Here is a 19630-nt window from a genome sequence, read left to right as displayed (position 1 = left end):
TTTTTTTTTTTCATTTTTGAAGGATATACATTCGTCTTGGTTTTTGCTTCCAAATATAGTTTAAGGCTATTTGGTAAAGTATATACCAGATATCAGGCTCAATTTACAGGGTTTTCTCCTCACAGAAACTTCTCAAAACTTCATCTCTAAAGATTCATATCTTGAAGCTAAACATGCTTTATCAGCTGTGCTCCAAAGACAGAACTCATGCTTAATACTACACACTGTAGGAAAAAGAGAAGGAAAGTGAAAAACAAAAAAACCCAAAAGAAAACAGATTTGAAGCAATGTCAGATCTGCATAACCTATGATACTTCATGTTTTCAGTCATCCATCAGGCTGCAGGGTGCGTGGGATTTGGATTTAAAGTGCTCATCAGGTGAAGAACCAAAGTGCTCGAGTATAATTAAATAGCTGTTCTGCCTATGGCTAAATACATTGCATTTGTTAAAGCAGGTAAACAGGGAATGCAGTAGTTGGGGCTGTTTGTCTCACTGGGTTCAGACTGTTTTGACCTAAAGTAGTGTTCAGTAGGATTCAAACCTTGGAATTGGGGGCTGCAGGTTACTCATCTTATTGCGTCTTCACCTGAAGACTTCTAAGTGCTGGGTTGCTCAGTTGGCTCTGGAAGGTAGGTGAAGTGGAATAATTGTGTCTTAATTTGTTTTAAATTAAAGCCTCTTGACTGTGGTAGTTACCACTTCTCTCTTCTGACAATGTGAGGCTTAAAAATATATTATTTTGCTTATATTCCATGGCTGGAAATCACTTATTTCTTGAGTCATGTTTTTCTTTTTTTTAATGTCTGAAGCAAGCAAGAAGCTTATTCTTGCCATAAATGATACTGCATAGAAAAATAGTTCTAAAAAAAAATACAACTGTAAACCACAGTTCACCTTTACCTTAACATAACCATTTAAACTTAGATATACTTACCACTCACATTCATATTTCTTAAACTGTTTACAACATCACAACTGGCATTTTAAACAAGCAAGATTTTTTTTTTTTTTTCTCAAGGATACCCTGGAAACTCAATTGATATAACATTTTGAGAGTTTGAAATATTACATGTAGCATAGCTCTTGAAATGAAAGAGAGAAGGTTTATAAAATAAATGTTAACACGTAAAAGAACTGTTAAAAATGCAATGAGTGTTCCAAAGGAGCGAGTATAACTTTTTCTTTACACATCTTGCTACAGAAGATCTAACTTTTTAAGGCTTCCGTTTTCCTTTCACCCATCACTCAAGTCCTCTTGCATTATAATTTTGCTTAGGTTTCAGAGTGTCGTTATACTGCTAACAGCAAACGTTTCTCAGTGGGCATTCCCACCACCACCACCAGACTTGTATGCTTCTTGGTTTCTGATGAACTTTGGAGTTTTAGTGGCTGGATATCCCTGTTCATCTCCAGAAACTTGACATGACATGAGAGGCCTAATGTTATTTTGCAGTAACAAAGATGAGAAGAGTGGCAGAGCACATGGGTAAATATGTTAGCTGGGTTCTAGGAAAAGAAACTGGAGGTCAGAGAGATAAATGGGTTCTTTCTTTCCTGCTCTTTACATTTGTAGCACCTTCTACTTGGATTAGCTAATGCCTCTAGTGAATGGTGAGATGCACCCATTTATAGTTTGTTATTCTTATCCCTAATTATCACACATTTTATAAAAATATAAATAACAAAAAAGTAAGCTGGGTTCCATCTCAAGAGGTGTTTCTTGTTGTCCTCTGAGAATATATTGGATAAGTCAGGTCTCGACAAGCCCTATCCATTGTAGCTGATTGTAAGTCAGACAATAAATACAAAAAGAAGTCGTTCTTGCGGTGAGCTCAGCAAATTCTGAGGAAATCAAAAGCATTCCACTGTGCTTATGGCACAAAGAACACAACAGCAAGGGCATATTTAGTGGAGAGAATGAGACAAAAATTACCAGGTAAGTGACAAACTGTACAAGCATTTTGTTTAAAAAAGGAACTCTGCAGCATTCTGTCTTTAAAGCCGGGTTTGAGCCTCTGGTATATATATCTCGATGCTGTCTGCACGCTCTGTGGCTGAATTCTGCCGGAAAGAGGCTGCTCTCTTGGCAGCCATTAGCCGTCTTCTAGCTTCTTGTCGCTGTCTGTCGGGTAGGTCCAGAGATTTTTCTCTTGTGATAGGGAATTTTCCTTTTGGGGGCTTCTTTGGTACAGGAGGAGGAACCTTTCTTTCTTCCTGCAATAGGGTATTAAAACTGAGGGTGAACTGTGTGTGGAAGGTACCATTAGCAGAGCATGCAAATCGAAGACATGAAATGCAAAATACTGGTTACATACATCAAGCATGCTCAATTTGTGCTCTCCAATCAGCTGACTAATGGATTACATGAACAGCTATCCACACTAGGGACACTGACAAAACCCTGTTGTTCCAGCAACCATTACAAATTCTGCAGTCTTATGCCTTAAAAAAGTCTACGCTTCCTTCTACTGTCCTTGCAGGTATCCTGCACATGCAAGCTGCGTACCTCACTTTCATATTAATTTGTTTAATTTTAGTTGACACATTATTACATTCATTATAAACAGGAACACACACTGGCTCTCCAATAAGAATTCAGCGCATCTGTGTAGTCTGATCAAGTGAAAAGACTGTCTAAGATTAGCAGGACAGGATTTTTAATTAAATTAATCGTACCGAGTTTAGCCTCAGCTGGATATGAGATAGCAGCTGTGTATATATGTCTATTAGTTTAGTCTCCTCCATGAATTGCTAAATGGAAACATGCAAGCACCAGCCAGAGAGAGAACATAGGGCTAATTGTTCCGCTTGCCAGCCTGGACCATTTTAAAGAAAATTATATTGAAGAATTATCAAATTATAAAGTGAGAGTCAGTAGATTTTTGTACCAAAGTAGCTGTAAATTGCTCTCCAGGTTTTAAATCAAGAATTGTTTTGAAGTATGAAATTGATATTTTACTCCATTTAGAGTCTGTGAAATAACATATAAGGGCCTTAAAAAGATAATGTAGAATCATGGAATCATACAACAGTGTAGGTTGGAAGGGGCCTCTGGAGGTGATCTTGTACAACCACCATTCAAAGCTCACTTGAAATTAGATGAAACTTTGAAGTTAAAGCAGGTTTTTCAACATCATATTTAATACTGGACTGAATCTCCCCAAAGACAGAGACTCCACAACTTCATATTAATAGTATTATGATCAGTCTTTCTGATTTCTCACTTCGGAAAGTAATAGTAATAGTCCAGAGTATGGGCTGTTCCTTATGGAGAACACAGTTAATTTGATGCACAGCAGGATTCAAATAGTATAAAAATTGAATTGATGCACCTATGGTTTACAGACTTTTAATTGTTTGGTCTTTTTTTAAAAAACAAATTCTGAGTCTACTACCAAAATGCATTAGCCAAGACTAAATAACTAAGGTTATTTAAGAACATAGTTCTACGTTCTCAATTCAACAGGAACAGTGCAGCAGCCTAAGCTGCTGTTCCCCATGACAATCAGCTCTTCCAGTCTTTATTTTCTCTATTTCCTGTTTTCAGCCAGGAACATAAGGGCTCCATTCCTGTTGTCCCATCTTTTTTTTTTTTTTTTTAACTTTTAGTTATTTCTCTCTTAGGAACATCACTGTTGCTGTCACTATAATAATTTCTTACTTCCAGTTGTCACTAGTAAGCAAGAGTTGCAAACTCACCATCCACCAACCAGTTGGCTGAAAATTAAAATCCAAGAGGAGCATGAAGAAATGAAAGAGTTGTCAAAATGCCTCCTAATTCCTCCCAAACCAAACAAGTATTCACCTGAGGCCAACAGTACTGACTCACACCAAATGCTGTCTTCATCTGACTGATACAATAATCAGCAAGGATAGTGAGGTAATTAAAGTGAGGGATGGAGCTCTATCAATGGGAAAGGCAGTTTTAGAATTACACTGCTTTTGTGGGCAATTTGCCACCTTTGGTTTGTAAGCATCGTGGCTGGGGTGCCTCCCAGGTGGTGGACTTGCAGGGCAGATGTGCAGGCAGTTTGCCAGAAGTACTCTTTGTCCCCCAGACTTTTGTGGGCCAAGCTTTAGTCTGACCTGCACTATGATTCGCCACATGCTTTTATCTCACTCTTGTTCTAGTATCAGTTGTGTTGTGTGAGCAGGATTAAACACTGTAGTGCTCAGGTTTGAGCTGCCCCAAATGTAGCAGAGTGCTGAGTTTACCTTGACTGAATTCATGGGCTCAGTCTGAATTAATCAGAACATATTTCAGTTCTAGCCTCTAGAATGTGAATCCAAATAATTTGAACAAAAGTGCTTCGGAGTGGACTAACTTAAAATCCATTTTATTTGTTATACAATTCAGCTCAACATTGTTAAAAAGAAAAAACACACATCTGATGAAGATTTCTGCGTATAAATTGGGCCATGCCAATTAGATACTTTCTAGGGTTAGAAACCTATCGAGTTTCACTATTGTATTTAACACAAGGCGACTGCAGGACTACAACGGGGAGTAAATGGTATTGTCCATGGTCTGCTTACCTTCCTTTCAGGTGATTCTATTATTTTCCATTCATTGAGTTTCAACTGGTGCAGTTCATCAAACTTCATGCTGACGTCTTCAATTGAGAGCTGCAATAAGTCCCAGAAACCTGCTAGGTCCTGGGAAGTTGGTCTCGGCATGGCACTCGGGTCCTGTCATGAACAAAGGAGAGAATATGAATAGACTAGGAGGCTTTAAACAACGTGCTTTGAGGTGGGAAAGGCAGCACGCCAGATTACATTGCTGCAGTGCTGCTAAGGCTATGCGTGCTTTACAGCTGGGAGCTGTGACTGGAAAGTTTTGCCTCCTACACAACCCAAACATGAATGAGTTGGATGTCATACGCGAGCCTTCCTGAATCTGTGTGGCATGAGAAGTTCCTTAGCATCACATGCTGTGCTGACCTGCATTTCTATAAAGAAACAAACAGCCTCTGCCTGATGTTATTAAAGGGAAGGAGAATATAGTTCATATTCTAGCCAGCTTGAAGTCTTTATGGTTAATAATTACATTCACGATAGCTGATTAGAAGGCAAAACAACATCACTAAGATGTTGTCAACTTATGCTGAATTTGATGTTTACGTTGTTTTGCATTTTCAAATGTATACATAAGGTATACACTTTTGATGGGGATAGTAGGATTTTGTTCTCCAGGGAGTCGAATCACACTCAGAAACTAGGAAAGCACTACTCCCAGGTACTTAATTAAGTGGTGCTATGTGCACAGGACTTAATGGAGCAAACATTGGTGGTACCAATTATTAAGATGACCCTCCATTTGACTATTCATCTGATGTCAGTGCTGGATACAACTTACGTTAGAAGGTGGTATGCAGACTCTTAACCCTATGCTCTATGAGCATTGGTACTAGTTCAAGAAGACAGCTTTGTCACCGCAATGAAACTGGGCTTAATTGGTAAACAACTCTGTGAAGATGATGGAGAAAGGTCTCTTCCCTTCCAGGGCAGGAGGAAGCCATTAAAATGGTCTACAGAATGGAGCTGGAAGAGGTGTAGTCAAAACCAGGCCAAAGGGACTCTGGATCTCCCCCTTCCTTGGCAAAAGCTGTAATGACTAGTTTACTATGTTAGAAACACTGGTATTGTTTCTGAAGAAAGGCTTTGTGCCCCATTTTTACAAATCTAGTGGACAAAGGCATTTTAGATATTAAACACATCCCCACATAGTTGCCTAAAATCTGGGACATAAGTCAGCATTTCTATTTAATTCGTCCCTTGAATTGCACATTTCTAGGGGTCTTAAACTAGGAATTGCTACTCGAACTTGGGTTTGCAGATGCCACTATGGGAGCTGAATGTGAGAGCTGGGCATGACAACATGCAGTGTCACCCATACCTAAACCCCTTTGGGAATCTGGACCAAGAACCAGCCTAAAAGTCTATCCACTTGGAAGTTTTCTTCACTAGAAGAAAGTCTCCTTTTCATAGGGAGCTTTGGGGACTTAACAGAACCGGCCGTATAGATTATAACAGACTTCTGGGAATCATGATACAAGCCCAGATTAGTGTTCACTGAAAACTACTTGACCGGGTAGATCCCAATTTATTTCAAACCAATTTATGTCAGTGGTATTAGTTACTCTACAGAGATCAAAATCTCAGGCTTCAGGAACCAACTCCTTGTGTGAAATTTGTCAGGACAGTCCCACAGCAATATATCTTATATTGCAATCTGTTCTCTCCAGCCTGGTCTCCTCAGTCCCTCTCCCCAGTTTCTCTGGGGAGAAGAGAAACTGTTCCCTCTAAACAGCCATAAATTGATGCTAGTCATTGAAATGCCACTGCCCACTGAATCAAGGCTAATTGCTCTTCTGTACCTTTGTGCACCCCATCGGTCATCATGTTTGGGAAGATGGCAGCCTTCAGTGCGGCTGCTTTCAGCGGAGTGTGCGGTGCATTGGCTGGACACAAGAGGGCTGCCTCCCGCTGCTATCACTTACAGATCCATAGTCCACAAATAAATGTTGGCACAAAGGATTGCTATTAGACCTAAGTTTTGAAAAGATTGGCTTAAACCTGTTTCTTCTCAGAAGCTGCTCATTTATTTGTATCTTATTTGGAATTCAGCTCTGCAGGCCTCCTGAAGGAAGCCTTAAAACATGCAAAAAGTACCTAGCCGGTGTTTGAGCTGCTCTGTTTTTGCCTGCAACCATGACATACTGAGCGATCATCTCACAAGCTGAGTAGGATCTATGCTGACTAGAGAGTATGGAGGAGGACACTTCAAAGAAAAAACAGGGTGTTGCAAGAGATAATGTGAATAATGCAGAAGGAAGTAGTTATTAATCAGTGATGGCTTTTTTCTAGCAGTTAGTGGGAACGGTACACTGTAGGAGATAGCCAGCCAGATTCTTAAAAAAAACTTCATTGAAGCTTATATTTTTATGAATTTATCCTAAGTGAGAGTCTTTGATAAGAGATCTCAACCCAGAGTATAATCAAATGTGTCCCTTAAAGTTCCCCCAACCCTTTAGAAAAGTCCATAGGAGATAGGTGAATTTCCTAGTTAAATTTCAGTTTAAGTATATTGCTCTTCCAAAACCCTTGCTGCATTTTGAATTGGCAGAAGTAAATGCCATTGTTCTTTGTCCTACATTTATGCTTATTGCTGTTGAACACTGTTAGAAAAACTGCCATGTGGTAGCCCTGTAAGTGCTATATGTTTTTGAGTGGGGGAACGCACTAACTGGCTGCTATCTGGCAGCATTCCCATGGGGCACCAAGATGCTGCCTTAAGAGCATATGGAAAGCCTGCTGTGGATATGCACTAAGTGACTATTTAGCAACAAACGCTATCGTTAGGCATAGGAAGAAAAGCCTCAAAACATGAATGAGGTAAAAGTCCAGTTCTGCAGTTGCTGCTTTCTGCAGAGCCCATTGCTGATTTAATGAAGCTGAAGAATATTCAGAGCCTAAGTCTTCAGGGTGGGATAAAGCTGCTGTTATGAAGTTCAAAGGTTTATTCTCCAAATAAGAAGGAGAGAAATAAAATCTTGACAGTTTTTTTGGTCGTGGTGTCTGCAAAGCTGCAGATTTCTCCTTGTGCTCCTATTGCTTTTGCAGTAATGAATTGTTCACACTTCCAAACAGCTGACGGCTGTGCTGAGCAGGAGCTGTGCTTGTTATTACAGTAATGCTCTCAAGCACAAGTGCTGGACCCGCTTGAGGATAAATGAAGTGGCTCTCCAAATCTTAGTTTGCATAGCTTAATCAATCAGGTAATGGAGAGCACTTTCAAATTTGCAGTAAGAAACTTTTAGACATTGATGATTTTCTCCTTTCACTACGAAACAAATGACTAGATAGGGAGTACACATGATGTATTTGATACTACAAATGTGGTCATCTCCTGCTTGCCTGACTTTGCATATTTCCTCTGTCATTCTGTAACAGCTATTAAAATTCTTGTTTTGACAGAGTCTTTGAAGTGGATAATTGGATTCTTTCCTAATGAGGACCATGTATCTTAGCATTTTCTATCAGAAGGTAGGACATTTTTGGCATGACTTTCTCAGTAATATTTGATTGCAGTTTCAGAAATTCTGGATGTTTAACTTTATGGATGGAAAGTAGCAAGTAGGTCTCTGCAGAATTAATGGCTTGCCTTAGAAACTTATGTGGCAAATACTAAAAAATAAAGAAATGTATCTAACCAGACATATAGGTCATGTCTGCTGTCATGCATGCAACCGAATTCATCACTTTTGATATATGAGGTGTAAGGGCAGTCGAAAGGTGAAAGTTACACTTGATTTTCGAGTGAGCCAAAGAAAGGTGTTCTACCACTAACTGTAGCTACAAGAATTATGTTCTTCTGTTGATTAGTACCATCTTGCCACAGCGTTTGTATCACTGATGGCTGCTGTCATATTAATGAAGATAACATTTAGAATTGAATTAGTCTATAATGAACTTCCAGAACAATAGCAGTAACTCTCATAGGTAATATATTGCATCTGTTCCTTTAGCCCTAGGACATCTTATATATAATTGGCAATGCAAATTATGAAACTCAATTTTAGGAACATTATGTATATTTCCATTTCCAAGAGCAGTCCTATTTTCAGGTAGGTAGAAAGCTGGATCACGTATTCTCCACTATTCTGCTATTTTACTATTCTCCACTTACTGTAATGTAAAAAATTTCTCCTTTCTTACCAGAAATATAGTTACTATTTTAGGGTATTACAAAAATAAGCCATAATATTATGTCTCAGAAAACTTGCATTTGTTCCCTTCTCATTTTTTTTCTTTAATAAAGACAGAAAAAGAAGACAAAACACAGCCAGACTGAAATCACTGAAATTACATGTTTGCTTTGACAAAAAAATGTACTAACGCCATACTTAAGGATTAAGTTAAAAAGAAAAAGGAGCAGTAAGACAAAATGTGAGACTTAAAAATGACATTTCAGAATGCTACTCTTTGGGTACACTACACTTGTTTTTGTTGTTGCCTTTGAAGTAAAAATATTAAATTCTAAAATTTAAAGTTATGTTTTGTGGAATATCTATGGATCAATAGCCTCAACCTCTTCAGGAATGACCAGATATGGTGACTTACCAGATTTTGCTGACAAAGCCAATAAAATTGCTGGAATTTCTGAGACATGAGGAGCTGAGCACTTCCAACAGCACTTCGGATCTTACCTAGGACTAAACATACAGACGTGTTATTACCAATAGATGTCTTTTGGCAGTAAATGCAAAATTGAGCTCAAAAAATATGTAGCTGAAATTACTGTTTATTTTATAAGGGAAGTAAATATTTGGTTTTATTTCTTGTGATTATATACATAAAATATTTTTGAAAAAGATCAGGATATAGGAAAGCTCTGTGGCATCTTACCCTTTAGCAATAACAAATGATATATTAATAACTCAGAACAGCTAAGACTGTATTTGCCTAAGGAAGTAGAAAAAAAGAAAAGATCACAAACAGCTTCCTGAAGTGGACATACATACCTATGTTTTTGAGAACAATCTTAAATTTCAAACTAGATGATACTCCCCCCCCCCCCCCCCCCTCCCCCTTCACATTTGCTCATATAAATTGAAAATTGTTGAAATAGCCTTGCCCCAAGAACCAGTTAGATGCCTGTTCCCTCTGATGTCAATGGGAGCTCTACATGTACCTCACATAATATCTTCTGGTTCTGCAATTACAGATGACCACTCACTTGTGTGGATGATCCCTGGGTGAGCACTCTTTATCCTGCCTCTTCTGCGGTTAAGGTTAATACATTAAACTATAACATAAGATACTCCTACCATAAGGATGAGATCCTCAGAGGAATCACGTCTCTGAGACATGTCTTATCTCCCCATTAGGAGTTATAGGTTGCCTAAGCAGGAAAATACAGAAAGTCCTAAGCACAGGAGCTTCAGACAAAGTGGGGCACAAGCGGGTGCTCCAGGACTTTGCTGAATTGTGATCAGCCCACATGTTTTATTGGGCCTTCCCCACTGTCAGTGTACTTGCCATTTACAGTGTGTATAAGCACTAGGGAAAGGGACCAAATTCATTTTACTTGACTTTGCTTCCAAGACTCATCTCTAAATCAAAATTTCTGCGTGCTCTATAATCAGTAATCTGAGCTCTTCAGCTCAGCCATGTTAAGCACTTATTTTTAGATGAACTGAATCTCTTCCTGGAGATGCCTATTTCTTTCTGTTGACAAATGCCTAAGGGGACTGGCTTATCCCTAGGAAACTAACTCCTGGACTCCCACATTTGCTGGGATAAATACCATACTTTGGTAGGTAGCAATACACTTTCCTACACCTCCTTCCTACACATCCTTTCTTACACTTCCTTTCCTCCACATCCATTTCTATGCTGAAAAAGCAACTCTTTAAAAAGCATTATAAGCTGCAGAAAATTGGTTTTATCCAAAGAACTTCCAGGTCTTTAAATAATGTTTAGGGTAAAGATAGAGAGAGGTAGGGGCAGGGGTGAGACAGGAATGTCTCTGACATTTTGAAATTAATTTTGAAGAAACAAAATTGATAATTTAAACAGGGTGCAGAGGGTGGAATTAAGCCACAATAGTACAGCAGAACTGATCTGCAGCCTGTGATATAGAAAACATTAAACTCTGGCAGGGCTTAATACTTTGTTGCTATTTAGAATAAGTATAGGAAGGGACTGAATGGCATGTGAAAACAGAATTATTTTGGTAGTAGGTATTACATTTTAATTCTGTTTTCTCCAGACAAGTGAAACATCTGCTTAACCACAAGTAGCAGCAAGAGATAATTTGGAAGTTTTAGACTCCAGTTCTGTGGAAGCTTACAAACTCTGTAACTTTAAAAGCATGCGTTAATATGTAGAGCTGTAGTTCTCAAACTCTATTCCATTTTCTGTTAGACAAACAGTACAGCTGCGCCACAACACTAAATTAAACAGCAATATGCATAATTCATCAGTCCTGTGTGGCACTCATTTGTGAAAGGGTTAAGTAGTTCAGGGCTGCATGAGTAATTCACTGGGGTTTTGTTTTTGTTTTGTTGGCCAAATGAAATAAAACATTTTAATTGGTTTGGGGTTTTTGATCACCAAACCCCTCACTTTCCTCTGTGGAGTTATTGGCATATGGATAGTAATGTTTTGGGTGTTAAAACCTGAACAATCATACAAAAACCTAAATAAAAAAGGAATGTTTCATTTAATCTGAAACAAATTGCTTTAATTTGGTTTCCAGCATTTTTAATAAAGGCAAAGACTTAAGTGACAAACAGCCTGGTATCCTCCTTTTCCCTCAGTGCTCTGTAGCTCAGGACATAAGACAAACTCCCAACATGGGGTCAGAGTCTTTTCTTTGCCAGGATAGGGAATTGTGCTGTAGCAGGTCCCTCACATCGCCTGTTCAATGCTACGTTCAACTATTCACTGGGCAGAAAGAGAATGAGGATGATTCTGTAGGCTGATGATCATAGTACCTGTCTCATAGTAAGTAAAGTTCAGTTTTAGTTTCCTCTGCTGAATTTTAGAGTTCATAGCTCAAATACATAGGCTGAGTAAGAGGCACTGGCTTTAGCCCTACTGCAGAAATGTAGACCTTGACAGACTATACATGAATGATATTTTCTAGTGAATCTCACAGTTACCCCAACCCTCATATTAAATAAACGTTTGTTTTATCTTTGTTATCCTGAAGGATCATGTCAACAAGCATTGGTGATTTAAAGCCCAGTCAGACCAGACAAGACTTCAGCACTGGCAACACAGCATTTTGGTGTGATATACATATCCGTTGGGGGTGTAAGAAAGACAGTGGTTCTGGGCTACTTGCATGTGTCACTGAGTCACAGTGGTGAATACACATGTATAATTACAGCCCTACTATTTACTAAAGTTCTAACTCTATTTCTGTTTCAACAAGTAAATCAGACATAATAAAACATAGAAGTTAAAATCTCTCATATTCATGCTACTCTGCTGTGCTGTAATTAAATTATTAAAACACTTCAACTCATAATCTTTAGCACAATATTAATAGACAGCCAAAGCCTTGTTATTAATTTCATGCATTGGGGAATTATTCTGATGAGTGCAGATTGATTATCTCCATGAAAGAATGATGAATGTTAGAGACTGGAGAGATCGAGATGTTTGGTGATGCCTAGAAGATTTTGCTTGTAAATAAATGATGATAAAATCTACCAACACACATAAATATATGTAATTTCTTATAATTCATATACCTCCCTTCATTAAGATAATGTTATATTTACTTGAATATCACGAAAGAGTCACACAACCTTAATTCTGCTCCCTGAAGTGTATGAAGCACTCCATTTTTGTTGTGTGATCCTGTATGGCTTCTACTCTGACGACATACAAAACTCTGACCATGACTGCAGTAGGAGCAGAGTCAGGATTTATACCCTGGATAGAGATTGTGTAAATTGCCTGTGTACAACATGCATAATTAACACAATGGTGTCTTTTCCCCTGCAATAAACATATTACAAAATTGCAAGTAATATATATGTGTTGTATTGCTTGAGAAATGCTACAAAGTCTTGTAATTAAAAACGGTTTCATAGCACAAATATAGAGGGGGGAAAGTTAGATCTATACTGATGAAACAAAGGTTATAGTCAGATGCTGAAACTCTATTCTTGACAGGTTAAAAGTTTTGCTCAGTTGTGCCACTATTGCATCAGCAGTGAGAAACTACTAACAATAAATCTGCCGCTGGTATTAATTACTGTTTATTTAAAAGATGCATATTAATTGAAATATTCATTCAATTTGATTGTTACTTTTTTTTTTCTATATTTGTAAATAAATTGCTATACAAACAATCTGCGAAAATATGCCTGGAAAAAATATTGAAACTGGCATTTAGTTCATCCTCCTAACTCAAAGCAGGACATGATATTTGTCTAATCTCTAAACCTACAATTAGTAATCTTCAGAAATATATGTCTTTTTCACTATCAACTCAGCAGGTAGGTGTAATAATAAATGTATAATGTTCAGAGTGAGATGACATTTTAGGACAACACAGCTACCAGTTGGTAGTGCTCTGAACGGTAGACAGGGCAATGGGATCTTTGTGCACCAAGTGGGACTCACGGCAAATTTGCTTTTTACCTCAATGGAGCTGAGTTCAAAGAGGAGAAAATTTGAGCAGAACAATACAAATTCCAGGAGGAATTCTTAGATTCCACACTATGGGACTGTATTTTATTGACTTTAAAGACTGTTTCAGGGCAGTTAAGACATTCTGTAGTCATTCACAACACTCCAAATGTAAATTTCAATATTTCCTGAAGGATAGGTTTGTGAAAAGCATTAGGAAATTATGTCAGTAATTTCTCTTTGAATAAAGGATAACCCATATTTGGTCAAACACCTAAAAAAGCTTTTATGGATGATTAATTGTTGAATATACTAAAATAAATTGGTTGCATTTTTTTTTTTCCCCCAAAGTATGGGAGATTTAACTCTATGTTTTCTGTTACTATTCGGCCGTGTTAGTAAAACCCTTGCAGTACTGTGGAAATATCAGCCAGAGGATTAGCAAGGAAAAATCCAACATCCATGGAATGAAGGGGTAGGGGGAGAGAAAAGTGATATTTTGAGCTCTCACTCTCTAATACCTTTTTTTTCATTAGAGAGCACTTTACTATGTAGCTATGCCAGCAGACCTCCTAACCACAATGCAGAAGATACCAGCAAAACAACCATCTGCTGGCATAGCTTATACTACAGCTAATTTTTTTGCACCTGTCTTAGGACTTCTATATGAGAGTAAACTCTTTGTGGCTGTTCTCCATTCGACTTGTGTATTGAAATATTTCAGTGGCCAAACATGTAGCATTCAGAAGCCCGGGATGTCTTCTGCTTCCCTCTGCCAGTCCTTGCCTACAAGCTGTGGGCAGGGACTGTGGCTCCCCACTGGGCTCGCCTACTCTCCCCCTCCCTGTGCCAGTCTCTCTGCTCCCATCACAGAGCTCACGGGCAGCACAGTCCTGGCCCTCCTAGTTTTCAATAGCTTTGTGACAACTGAGAGTGTTTTTCTTGTCATCACCTACACACCAGTCACAGCCAAACACAATTTTCAGGGTGTAAAACTGAAACTCCAGTCAGCACCCTTGAGAAACACATATTTTTGTTTGAAGGCACCCTGCTAGTGCAAATGATCAGATGACTTACCCTGGGAACAGTTACAGCCACATATATATATATCTATATATGTTATAATAAACACTAAGAACACAGATAACTGCCCCCACAAACCATATGAACTTTACAGAGACTCCAAAACACAACTGATGGCAACTGACCAAATAAACAAATTCTGTGAAAAGAAAGAGAGGTTATTTTTGCTGCAATGATTATCTTCTCCTTTTCTAAGACCTGGTGAGTGAGGTTCTTAAAACAACATTATGGGAGAAAAGCTACAGTGAAAGAAAAAATCAATACAGCAATCAGACAGCAGTCTGTGATCTCAGGGCTATTGTGTAAATGCAGAAAATGAAGTTGTTTTCTAAAATGCAGTTCTATTTTAACTCTTCCCATGATTAAAACTAAATAGAAATGATCTGATAAAGACAGCCTTCTCCTATGAGATGCAAAGCTATATTTGGTCTTCAGGTACAATTAATATACCCAGGCTGAAAATGAATGATTCAACATTAACAATGACAGTTTGAATGTGCAAACTTTGCTGCAAAGTGTTTTGGGAATAGTAGCTCCTGCTCGAAGATGGAAAAACATATTTAGTTGCTTCTGGCTCCCCCATTTGCATGTATTTTCTTCAGGGAACTGCTAAATGCTTAAATATGTCAAGACACATTTCATATTGGGATATCATTAAACTTCAATTCTTGTGGATACATACTTTTCAACCTCCATAGCTCAAACTGGGGATACAAAATATGTCAAAGACTCAACAGGAAAAAAATTATTCACACTAAAATTTTAAAATGCTATGAAGCTCATTCCCTCGGTGAAAGTAATTATTTGAGAAGTTCCTTTTACTTGATGTAAGCTATATTAGGTGAAGGGATACCATTTCAAATATAATGTAATTTGGAAATTATTTGAGGAAAATCTCTTGAAATGAGTCACACAAAATGAAAAGTCAGAAGTCTGGTTGATACTTTTGACAATCAGCTGAAGACAAACATCTGATTTTGCATATGTATAGACCTATTCTATAATAATTTCTCTAACCTATTATGGAGGTCAAAATGTTCCCCCAAACACAAGTAATTAACCCATTTTAGTTGGTTTAAAAAGGGGATTTCAAGGGTCTGTTTTAGTTGTGTTTTAGTAACTCTGTATCAGAGAATTGCTCTTTTTCTCTTACAGAGTAGAGTCACTCTGCAAACAGGGTAACATAAAATCCTGATATTCCATCTCATTTTCAGACTGAAATGTTCTAGGTTAAAGGGGTGTCACTAACTCCAAATATTAGTAAAAAATGCTGAAGTCCAATTTGTTTTTATGTCCTCTGTACAATTTACTGAAAACTATCTTCCTAATTGCCATTCCCCCATTCAGCAAGGTGTTTCAGAGTATTTCTGGGGTGCAAGAGCATAGCTTCACATGGTGGGAGGGAGGCTGGTTCTGCACCTAGGAACAGATAGGCAGCTAAAATCAGCTCCTCCAAGTTTTCCTAACATAGTACACAGCTTCATATTCCAGAGAATAACACTGCTAATTCCCTATCTGTGTTTCTGAGTGAAGAAGGAGTACTGACGTGAGAGTGTTTCCACTGTTTATTTCATGTGGCTGCAGATTTGATTAGGGCTGTGCATGAGGAAGAGCTTGCAGAGAGAGGAGGTGGGAAAAGTCCACCCCTTGCCTGCAAAGTCCTCACTAGCCTCCTAGGGGAAGAGAGGGGCTAACTGCATGTGTGTTTCTCCCCTTTGCTCCCTAATAATTTTACTCTTTCTAAGGAGATTAAAGTCTTGCTCTTTGAACTTCTGGTTCAGATTGTAAGCACTCATGTCCCCACATCTGTAACAGGCAACCTTGGAAGCAGGTGCTTTGGGATACTCAATGATGGCAGAGAAATGTCAGTATTCACCGGTGCAAAGATTTGGAGAACTGAAAAATAAGATGTATACAGTAAAATGAAGTATTAAAAAAATAACCATTAAGAAAGAAGGGTTGGAAATCCTCACACAGGCTAAGCAAAGCAAAATATTTTATTATTCGTACTTTAACAGCCCCTAGGAGAGTATTAAAGTCTTCACAGTATCAATGCAAAGGGAAAATTCTCAGCTCAGCTCTGCCATGATGAAAATAAGGACAAAAACCTACACTCCAGAAAGCACTGGAGGCTGAAGGAAGAAAAACAGCCTCATGCTCTCCCCCACCTCAAATCCTATGTTGTTACTTGGCAGACTTGTGCACAATAAAGTGAAGAAATATGACTGTAAAATAAAAAATGATGAGGTAAAAATGTAGACATCCTTTCTTTTGAAGAGGTCAGCTCAAGAAATAGAAATTGCCCTTTAGTTACCATGCAGGCCTAGCCCAAGACCTGAGGGTAGATCATAGCAAGAGCTCAGTGAGGGGGAAAGAAGATGATCAGAAAAGAGTTTTTGGAGGCGATGGTGAGATTCGTGAGAGTGCAGGAAAAGATGCTAGTAAAAAAACTCAGTATGAACTAATTTGTGATCTGAGAAAATCTCAGCTGAGACAATAATTCAGATTGCAGGGATTGAAATATTTCTAAAACTGAGCCTGAAGAACAAGGATAATTGACCTCAGAGGGAATCACGGGGAGCTGGCTACTGCGTGTTAGGACCACTTTGATATATTACTATCATTAGTGCTGTCTTGGATCTTGTTCCAAAATAGTCTACATTATTTTTCACTTTATCCCATCACTCCTTTCAAGGTGTCCACAAGATGTGAGAGAATAATAACGATTCTTGACAAAATTATAATAAGAAAATGCAGCTGAACTATCTAATAGTGCGTATGCCTGTGTAACTGCAGAAGTGCTTTAACTACTGTTCTTGCCTACTCCTTTCTGTTCTTCCAACAGACCCCTTATGATAGGCAGAAGTGCCTGTAAAGGAATGAAAACATTTTAAAAGTGACTATTCATCAATAAGAGGCAAATTCTCAGATTTCAGGAAAACAGCAAAAAATGTTCACGTAGGACCACCTTGTGTGCTCTGGCAAAGGGTCAAGCACTGGAGCCATAGAAGTGAGTGGGAAGACTGTGTCAGAGTTGGAGCTGTGGATGGAGCTATTGCACCATTTGAGCCATTTCTAATACCAGACTTTGAACATGTGCCTGACTCTACAGTTGGGTCCTCAACTACTTCTACAAAACTTTACTCCGGAAAACTGGAGGTTGCACAGTCAGTTGCAGGACAGGGGTCTTCCATCTAATGGTTCTGTATAGTATCTTTGTTACTACAAAATGAGCAAGGATAAACTACAGACCACAACTTTATCCTAACCAATTTCTTATTTTAGTAGACATCTATAAGAAAAGATACGGAAATGTTCTTACTTTCTTCAGAAAGATCATTTTCTTCTGCTTCTCTTTCCATTTCTTTACACCATCCTTCCATTCTCTTAGTTTCAGTATGTAGCAACTTCATAAACCAAGATCCGTCTCGTCGACAAGGAGACATCCGACCAGTCTCTACTGTCTCAATGGCTGGCTCTAGCCAGGGTTCTGGTGGTGGAAGGTTTGAGGTGTCAACTGGGGTCCTATAATCTTCTCTGTAACTGAACAGTCCCTGTGTCCGTACAGTTCTCACTGCGCTGTATTGGGTGGGCGTGCTGGGCTCTGAGTGCTGCTGGAACGATGAACCAAACTGAAGTCCCTTGTCCTCCATGGTGATATGTCCTGGAAAACCCTCCAGTTCCAGGTCAGCCTGGACAGCTGCTGTTACACTGTTTGAGCGCTTGAATCGACCGTGTCTTGGTGAAGAGGGAAGAAAGAAAAGAGACTAAGACATATAAATACATATGTGATTATACAGAGGCACAGAATAATGTTTCAGTGAATGGATTTTGGCTTTCTCCTTGGACTTTATGTTAAATATTTTTTCTTTGTGCGTGACACACTAAAATAAGACAATGAGTAAAAACAGAGAGGAAAACCAAAATGCATAGTGGCATCATTGATCTGTGCAAAGATACAAAAGAAAATAATTTAAATTATCACTGGAAGCATATATTGATTTATTGTGATACTACAAAATACCATGTATCATTACTAAATGAACTGGAACTAACTAGCAGAACCACAAGGTTACATCTCCTGATAGAAGTCTGTAAAGTACATGTATAAAAAGAATTTAAATATTAAGAATTGTAATTAGACAAAATCTGAAAATTTCCTAAGTTAGGACTGTTGAGAATCCTCTAATAAAAGAAAAATAATAGCAGCAGGTTTAAGACTGTGGTATTTTTTACTTGCCTCATAGGACAGCTATTAAATGTTGATTTTCTATTGTGATATGCCACCGAATAATGACATTTTAGAAAAGCTTTATGTTAAAAAGTTAGATAGAGAAGCAAACATTATTTGTGAAATCTTTTCACATCTGAGACTATTGTTTCAAATTACTTCTAGTCAATGATGGTAAAAGGTAATTAGCAGTCAGATACTGTCTGACAGCTGCCATGAAATGAGATAATGGTCCCAGTCCAGTACTTAACAGGCAGTGCCTGCCAGGGATAAACTGTGGGTTAGTACATGGGCCAGCAGTTTTACAAAGCTAGAGAAGGACTGAACAAGCATAAAAGCTGATTCTAGTTTAGGATAAAGGTACCATGGTTTACATCCTAACTGTTATATCACTCTGTGTGGATTGGGAAAGCCTGGATCAGTGTGAGGGGTCCTATCAAAGGAAGAGTATTCTAATATACAACTTTTTGAATTTGTTATGCCAACATATTATATTAATCCAGTACTTTAATTTAAAACTTTTACTACCTTCCCTCCAATTAAAAACTGGAAAGTTAACTAAATATTAAGCAACTGCTAAATAATATCTAAAAATTTTACCGAATGACCAGCTTGCCTATAAGAAATTTGGCTTTGTGAATTATTTAGGGGCAGCACTTGCCAGATGTTTGTTATTGACTCTGTTTACAAATGTGTGTTGTGTTATAAAAGACTACAGATTTTTGTACATTCTTGAATTACCGTTTTTCATCTTCTACTTGTACTCCAACAGAGTGGTATTCCCGTAGGCCTCTGCTTTCAGTATCTGAATCAGTTGCTGTTTCCACCTAATTCAACACAAAAGATACATCTGCAGAGTGAGGACCAACAACTCAGCCCTATTTCTACCTGCACTTGTTCAAAATTAATTATATATTTCCTCTCTTAATGCTAAGAAACACCTAGAACAGTAAAATAAATTAAATAGGTATTCAGCCTGGTATAATAGTTTTGGTGCTGTGTTTTATAAAGCTTTGCAAAAGTACTTCTCTTCTTCTATGTAATTCCCTATTTCAAACCTAAGCAGATGCAGTTACTCAGTTCAGCGGAAGCAGGGACTAAGCTTGGTCTGGAAGAGCTTTTTCTTAGAACGAGGAATCCAAATGATAGACTCTTTTTATAT

The 19630-nt window shown here is 38.2% G+C and overlaps 1 protein-coding gene across 1 annotated transcript in view; it reads right to left on the bottom strand.

Annotated features, from left to right (window-relative positions):
* Positions 1-1706: 1706 nt before the first annotated feature.
* The window catches only part of DLGAP2 (DLG associated protein 2), an 84537-nt gene continuing 66613 nt past the window's right edge, over positions 1707-19630 (bottom strand). The window contains exons 6-10 of the mRNA XM_074864711.1: positions 19210-19295; positions 17560-17975; positions 9126-9217; positions 4539-4691; positions 1707-2216 (exon numbers count right to left, since the gene is read on the bottom strand). Of these exons, the coding sequence (XP_074720812.1) occupies positions 1998-2216; positions 4539-4691; positions 9126-9217; positions 17560-17975; positions 19210-19295 (966 nt within the window). The 3' untranslated portion in view covers positions 1707-1997. The remainder of the gene's footprint in view (positions 2217-4538; positions 4692-9125; positions 9218-17559; positions 17976-19209; positions 19296-19630) is intronic.

The sequence above is a fragment of the Strix uralensis genome, chromosome 3 (assembly GCF_047716275.1).
Source record: "Strix uralensis isolate ZFMK-TIS-50842 chromosome 3, bStrUra1, whole genome shotgun sequence".
Lineage (NCBI taxonomy): Eukaryota > Metazoa > Chordata > Aves > Strigiformes > Strigidae > Strix > Strix uralensis.
The sequence above is the reverse complement of the archived record's forward strand: the minus strand, read 5'-3'. Positions and strand labels throughout refer to the sequence as shown.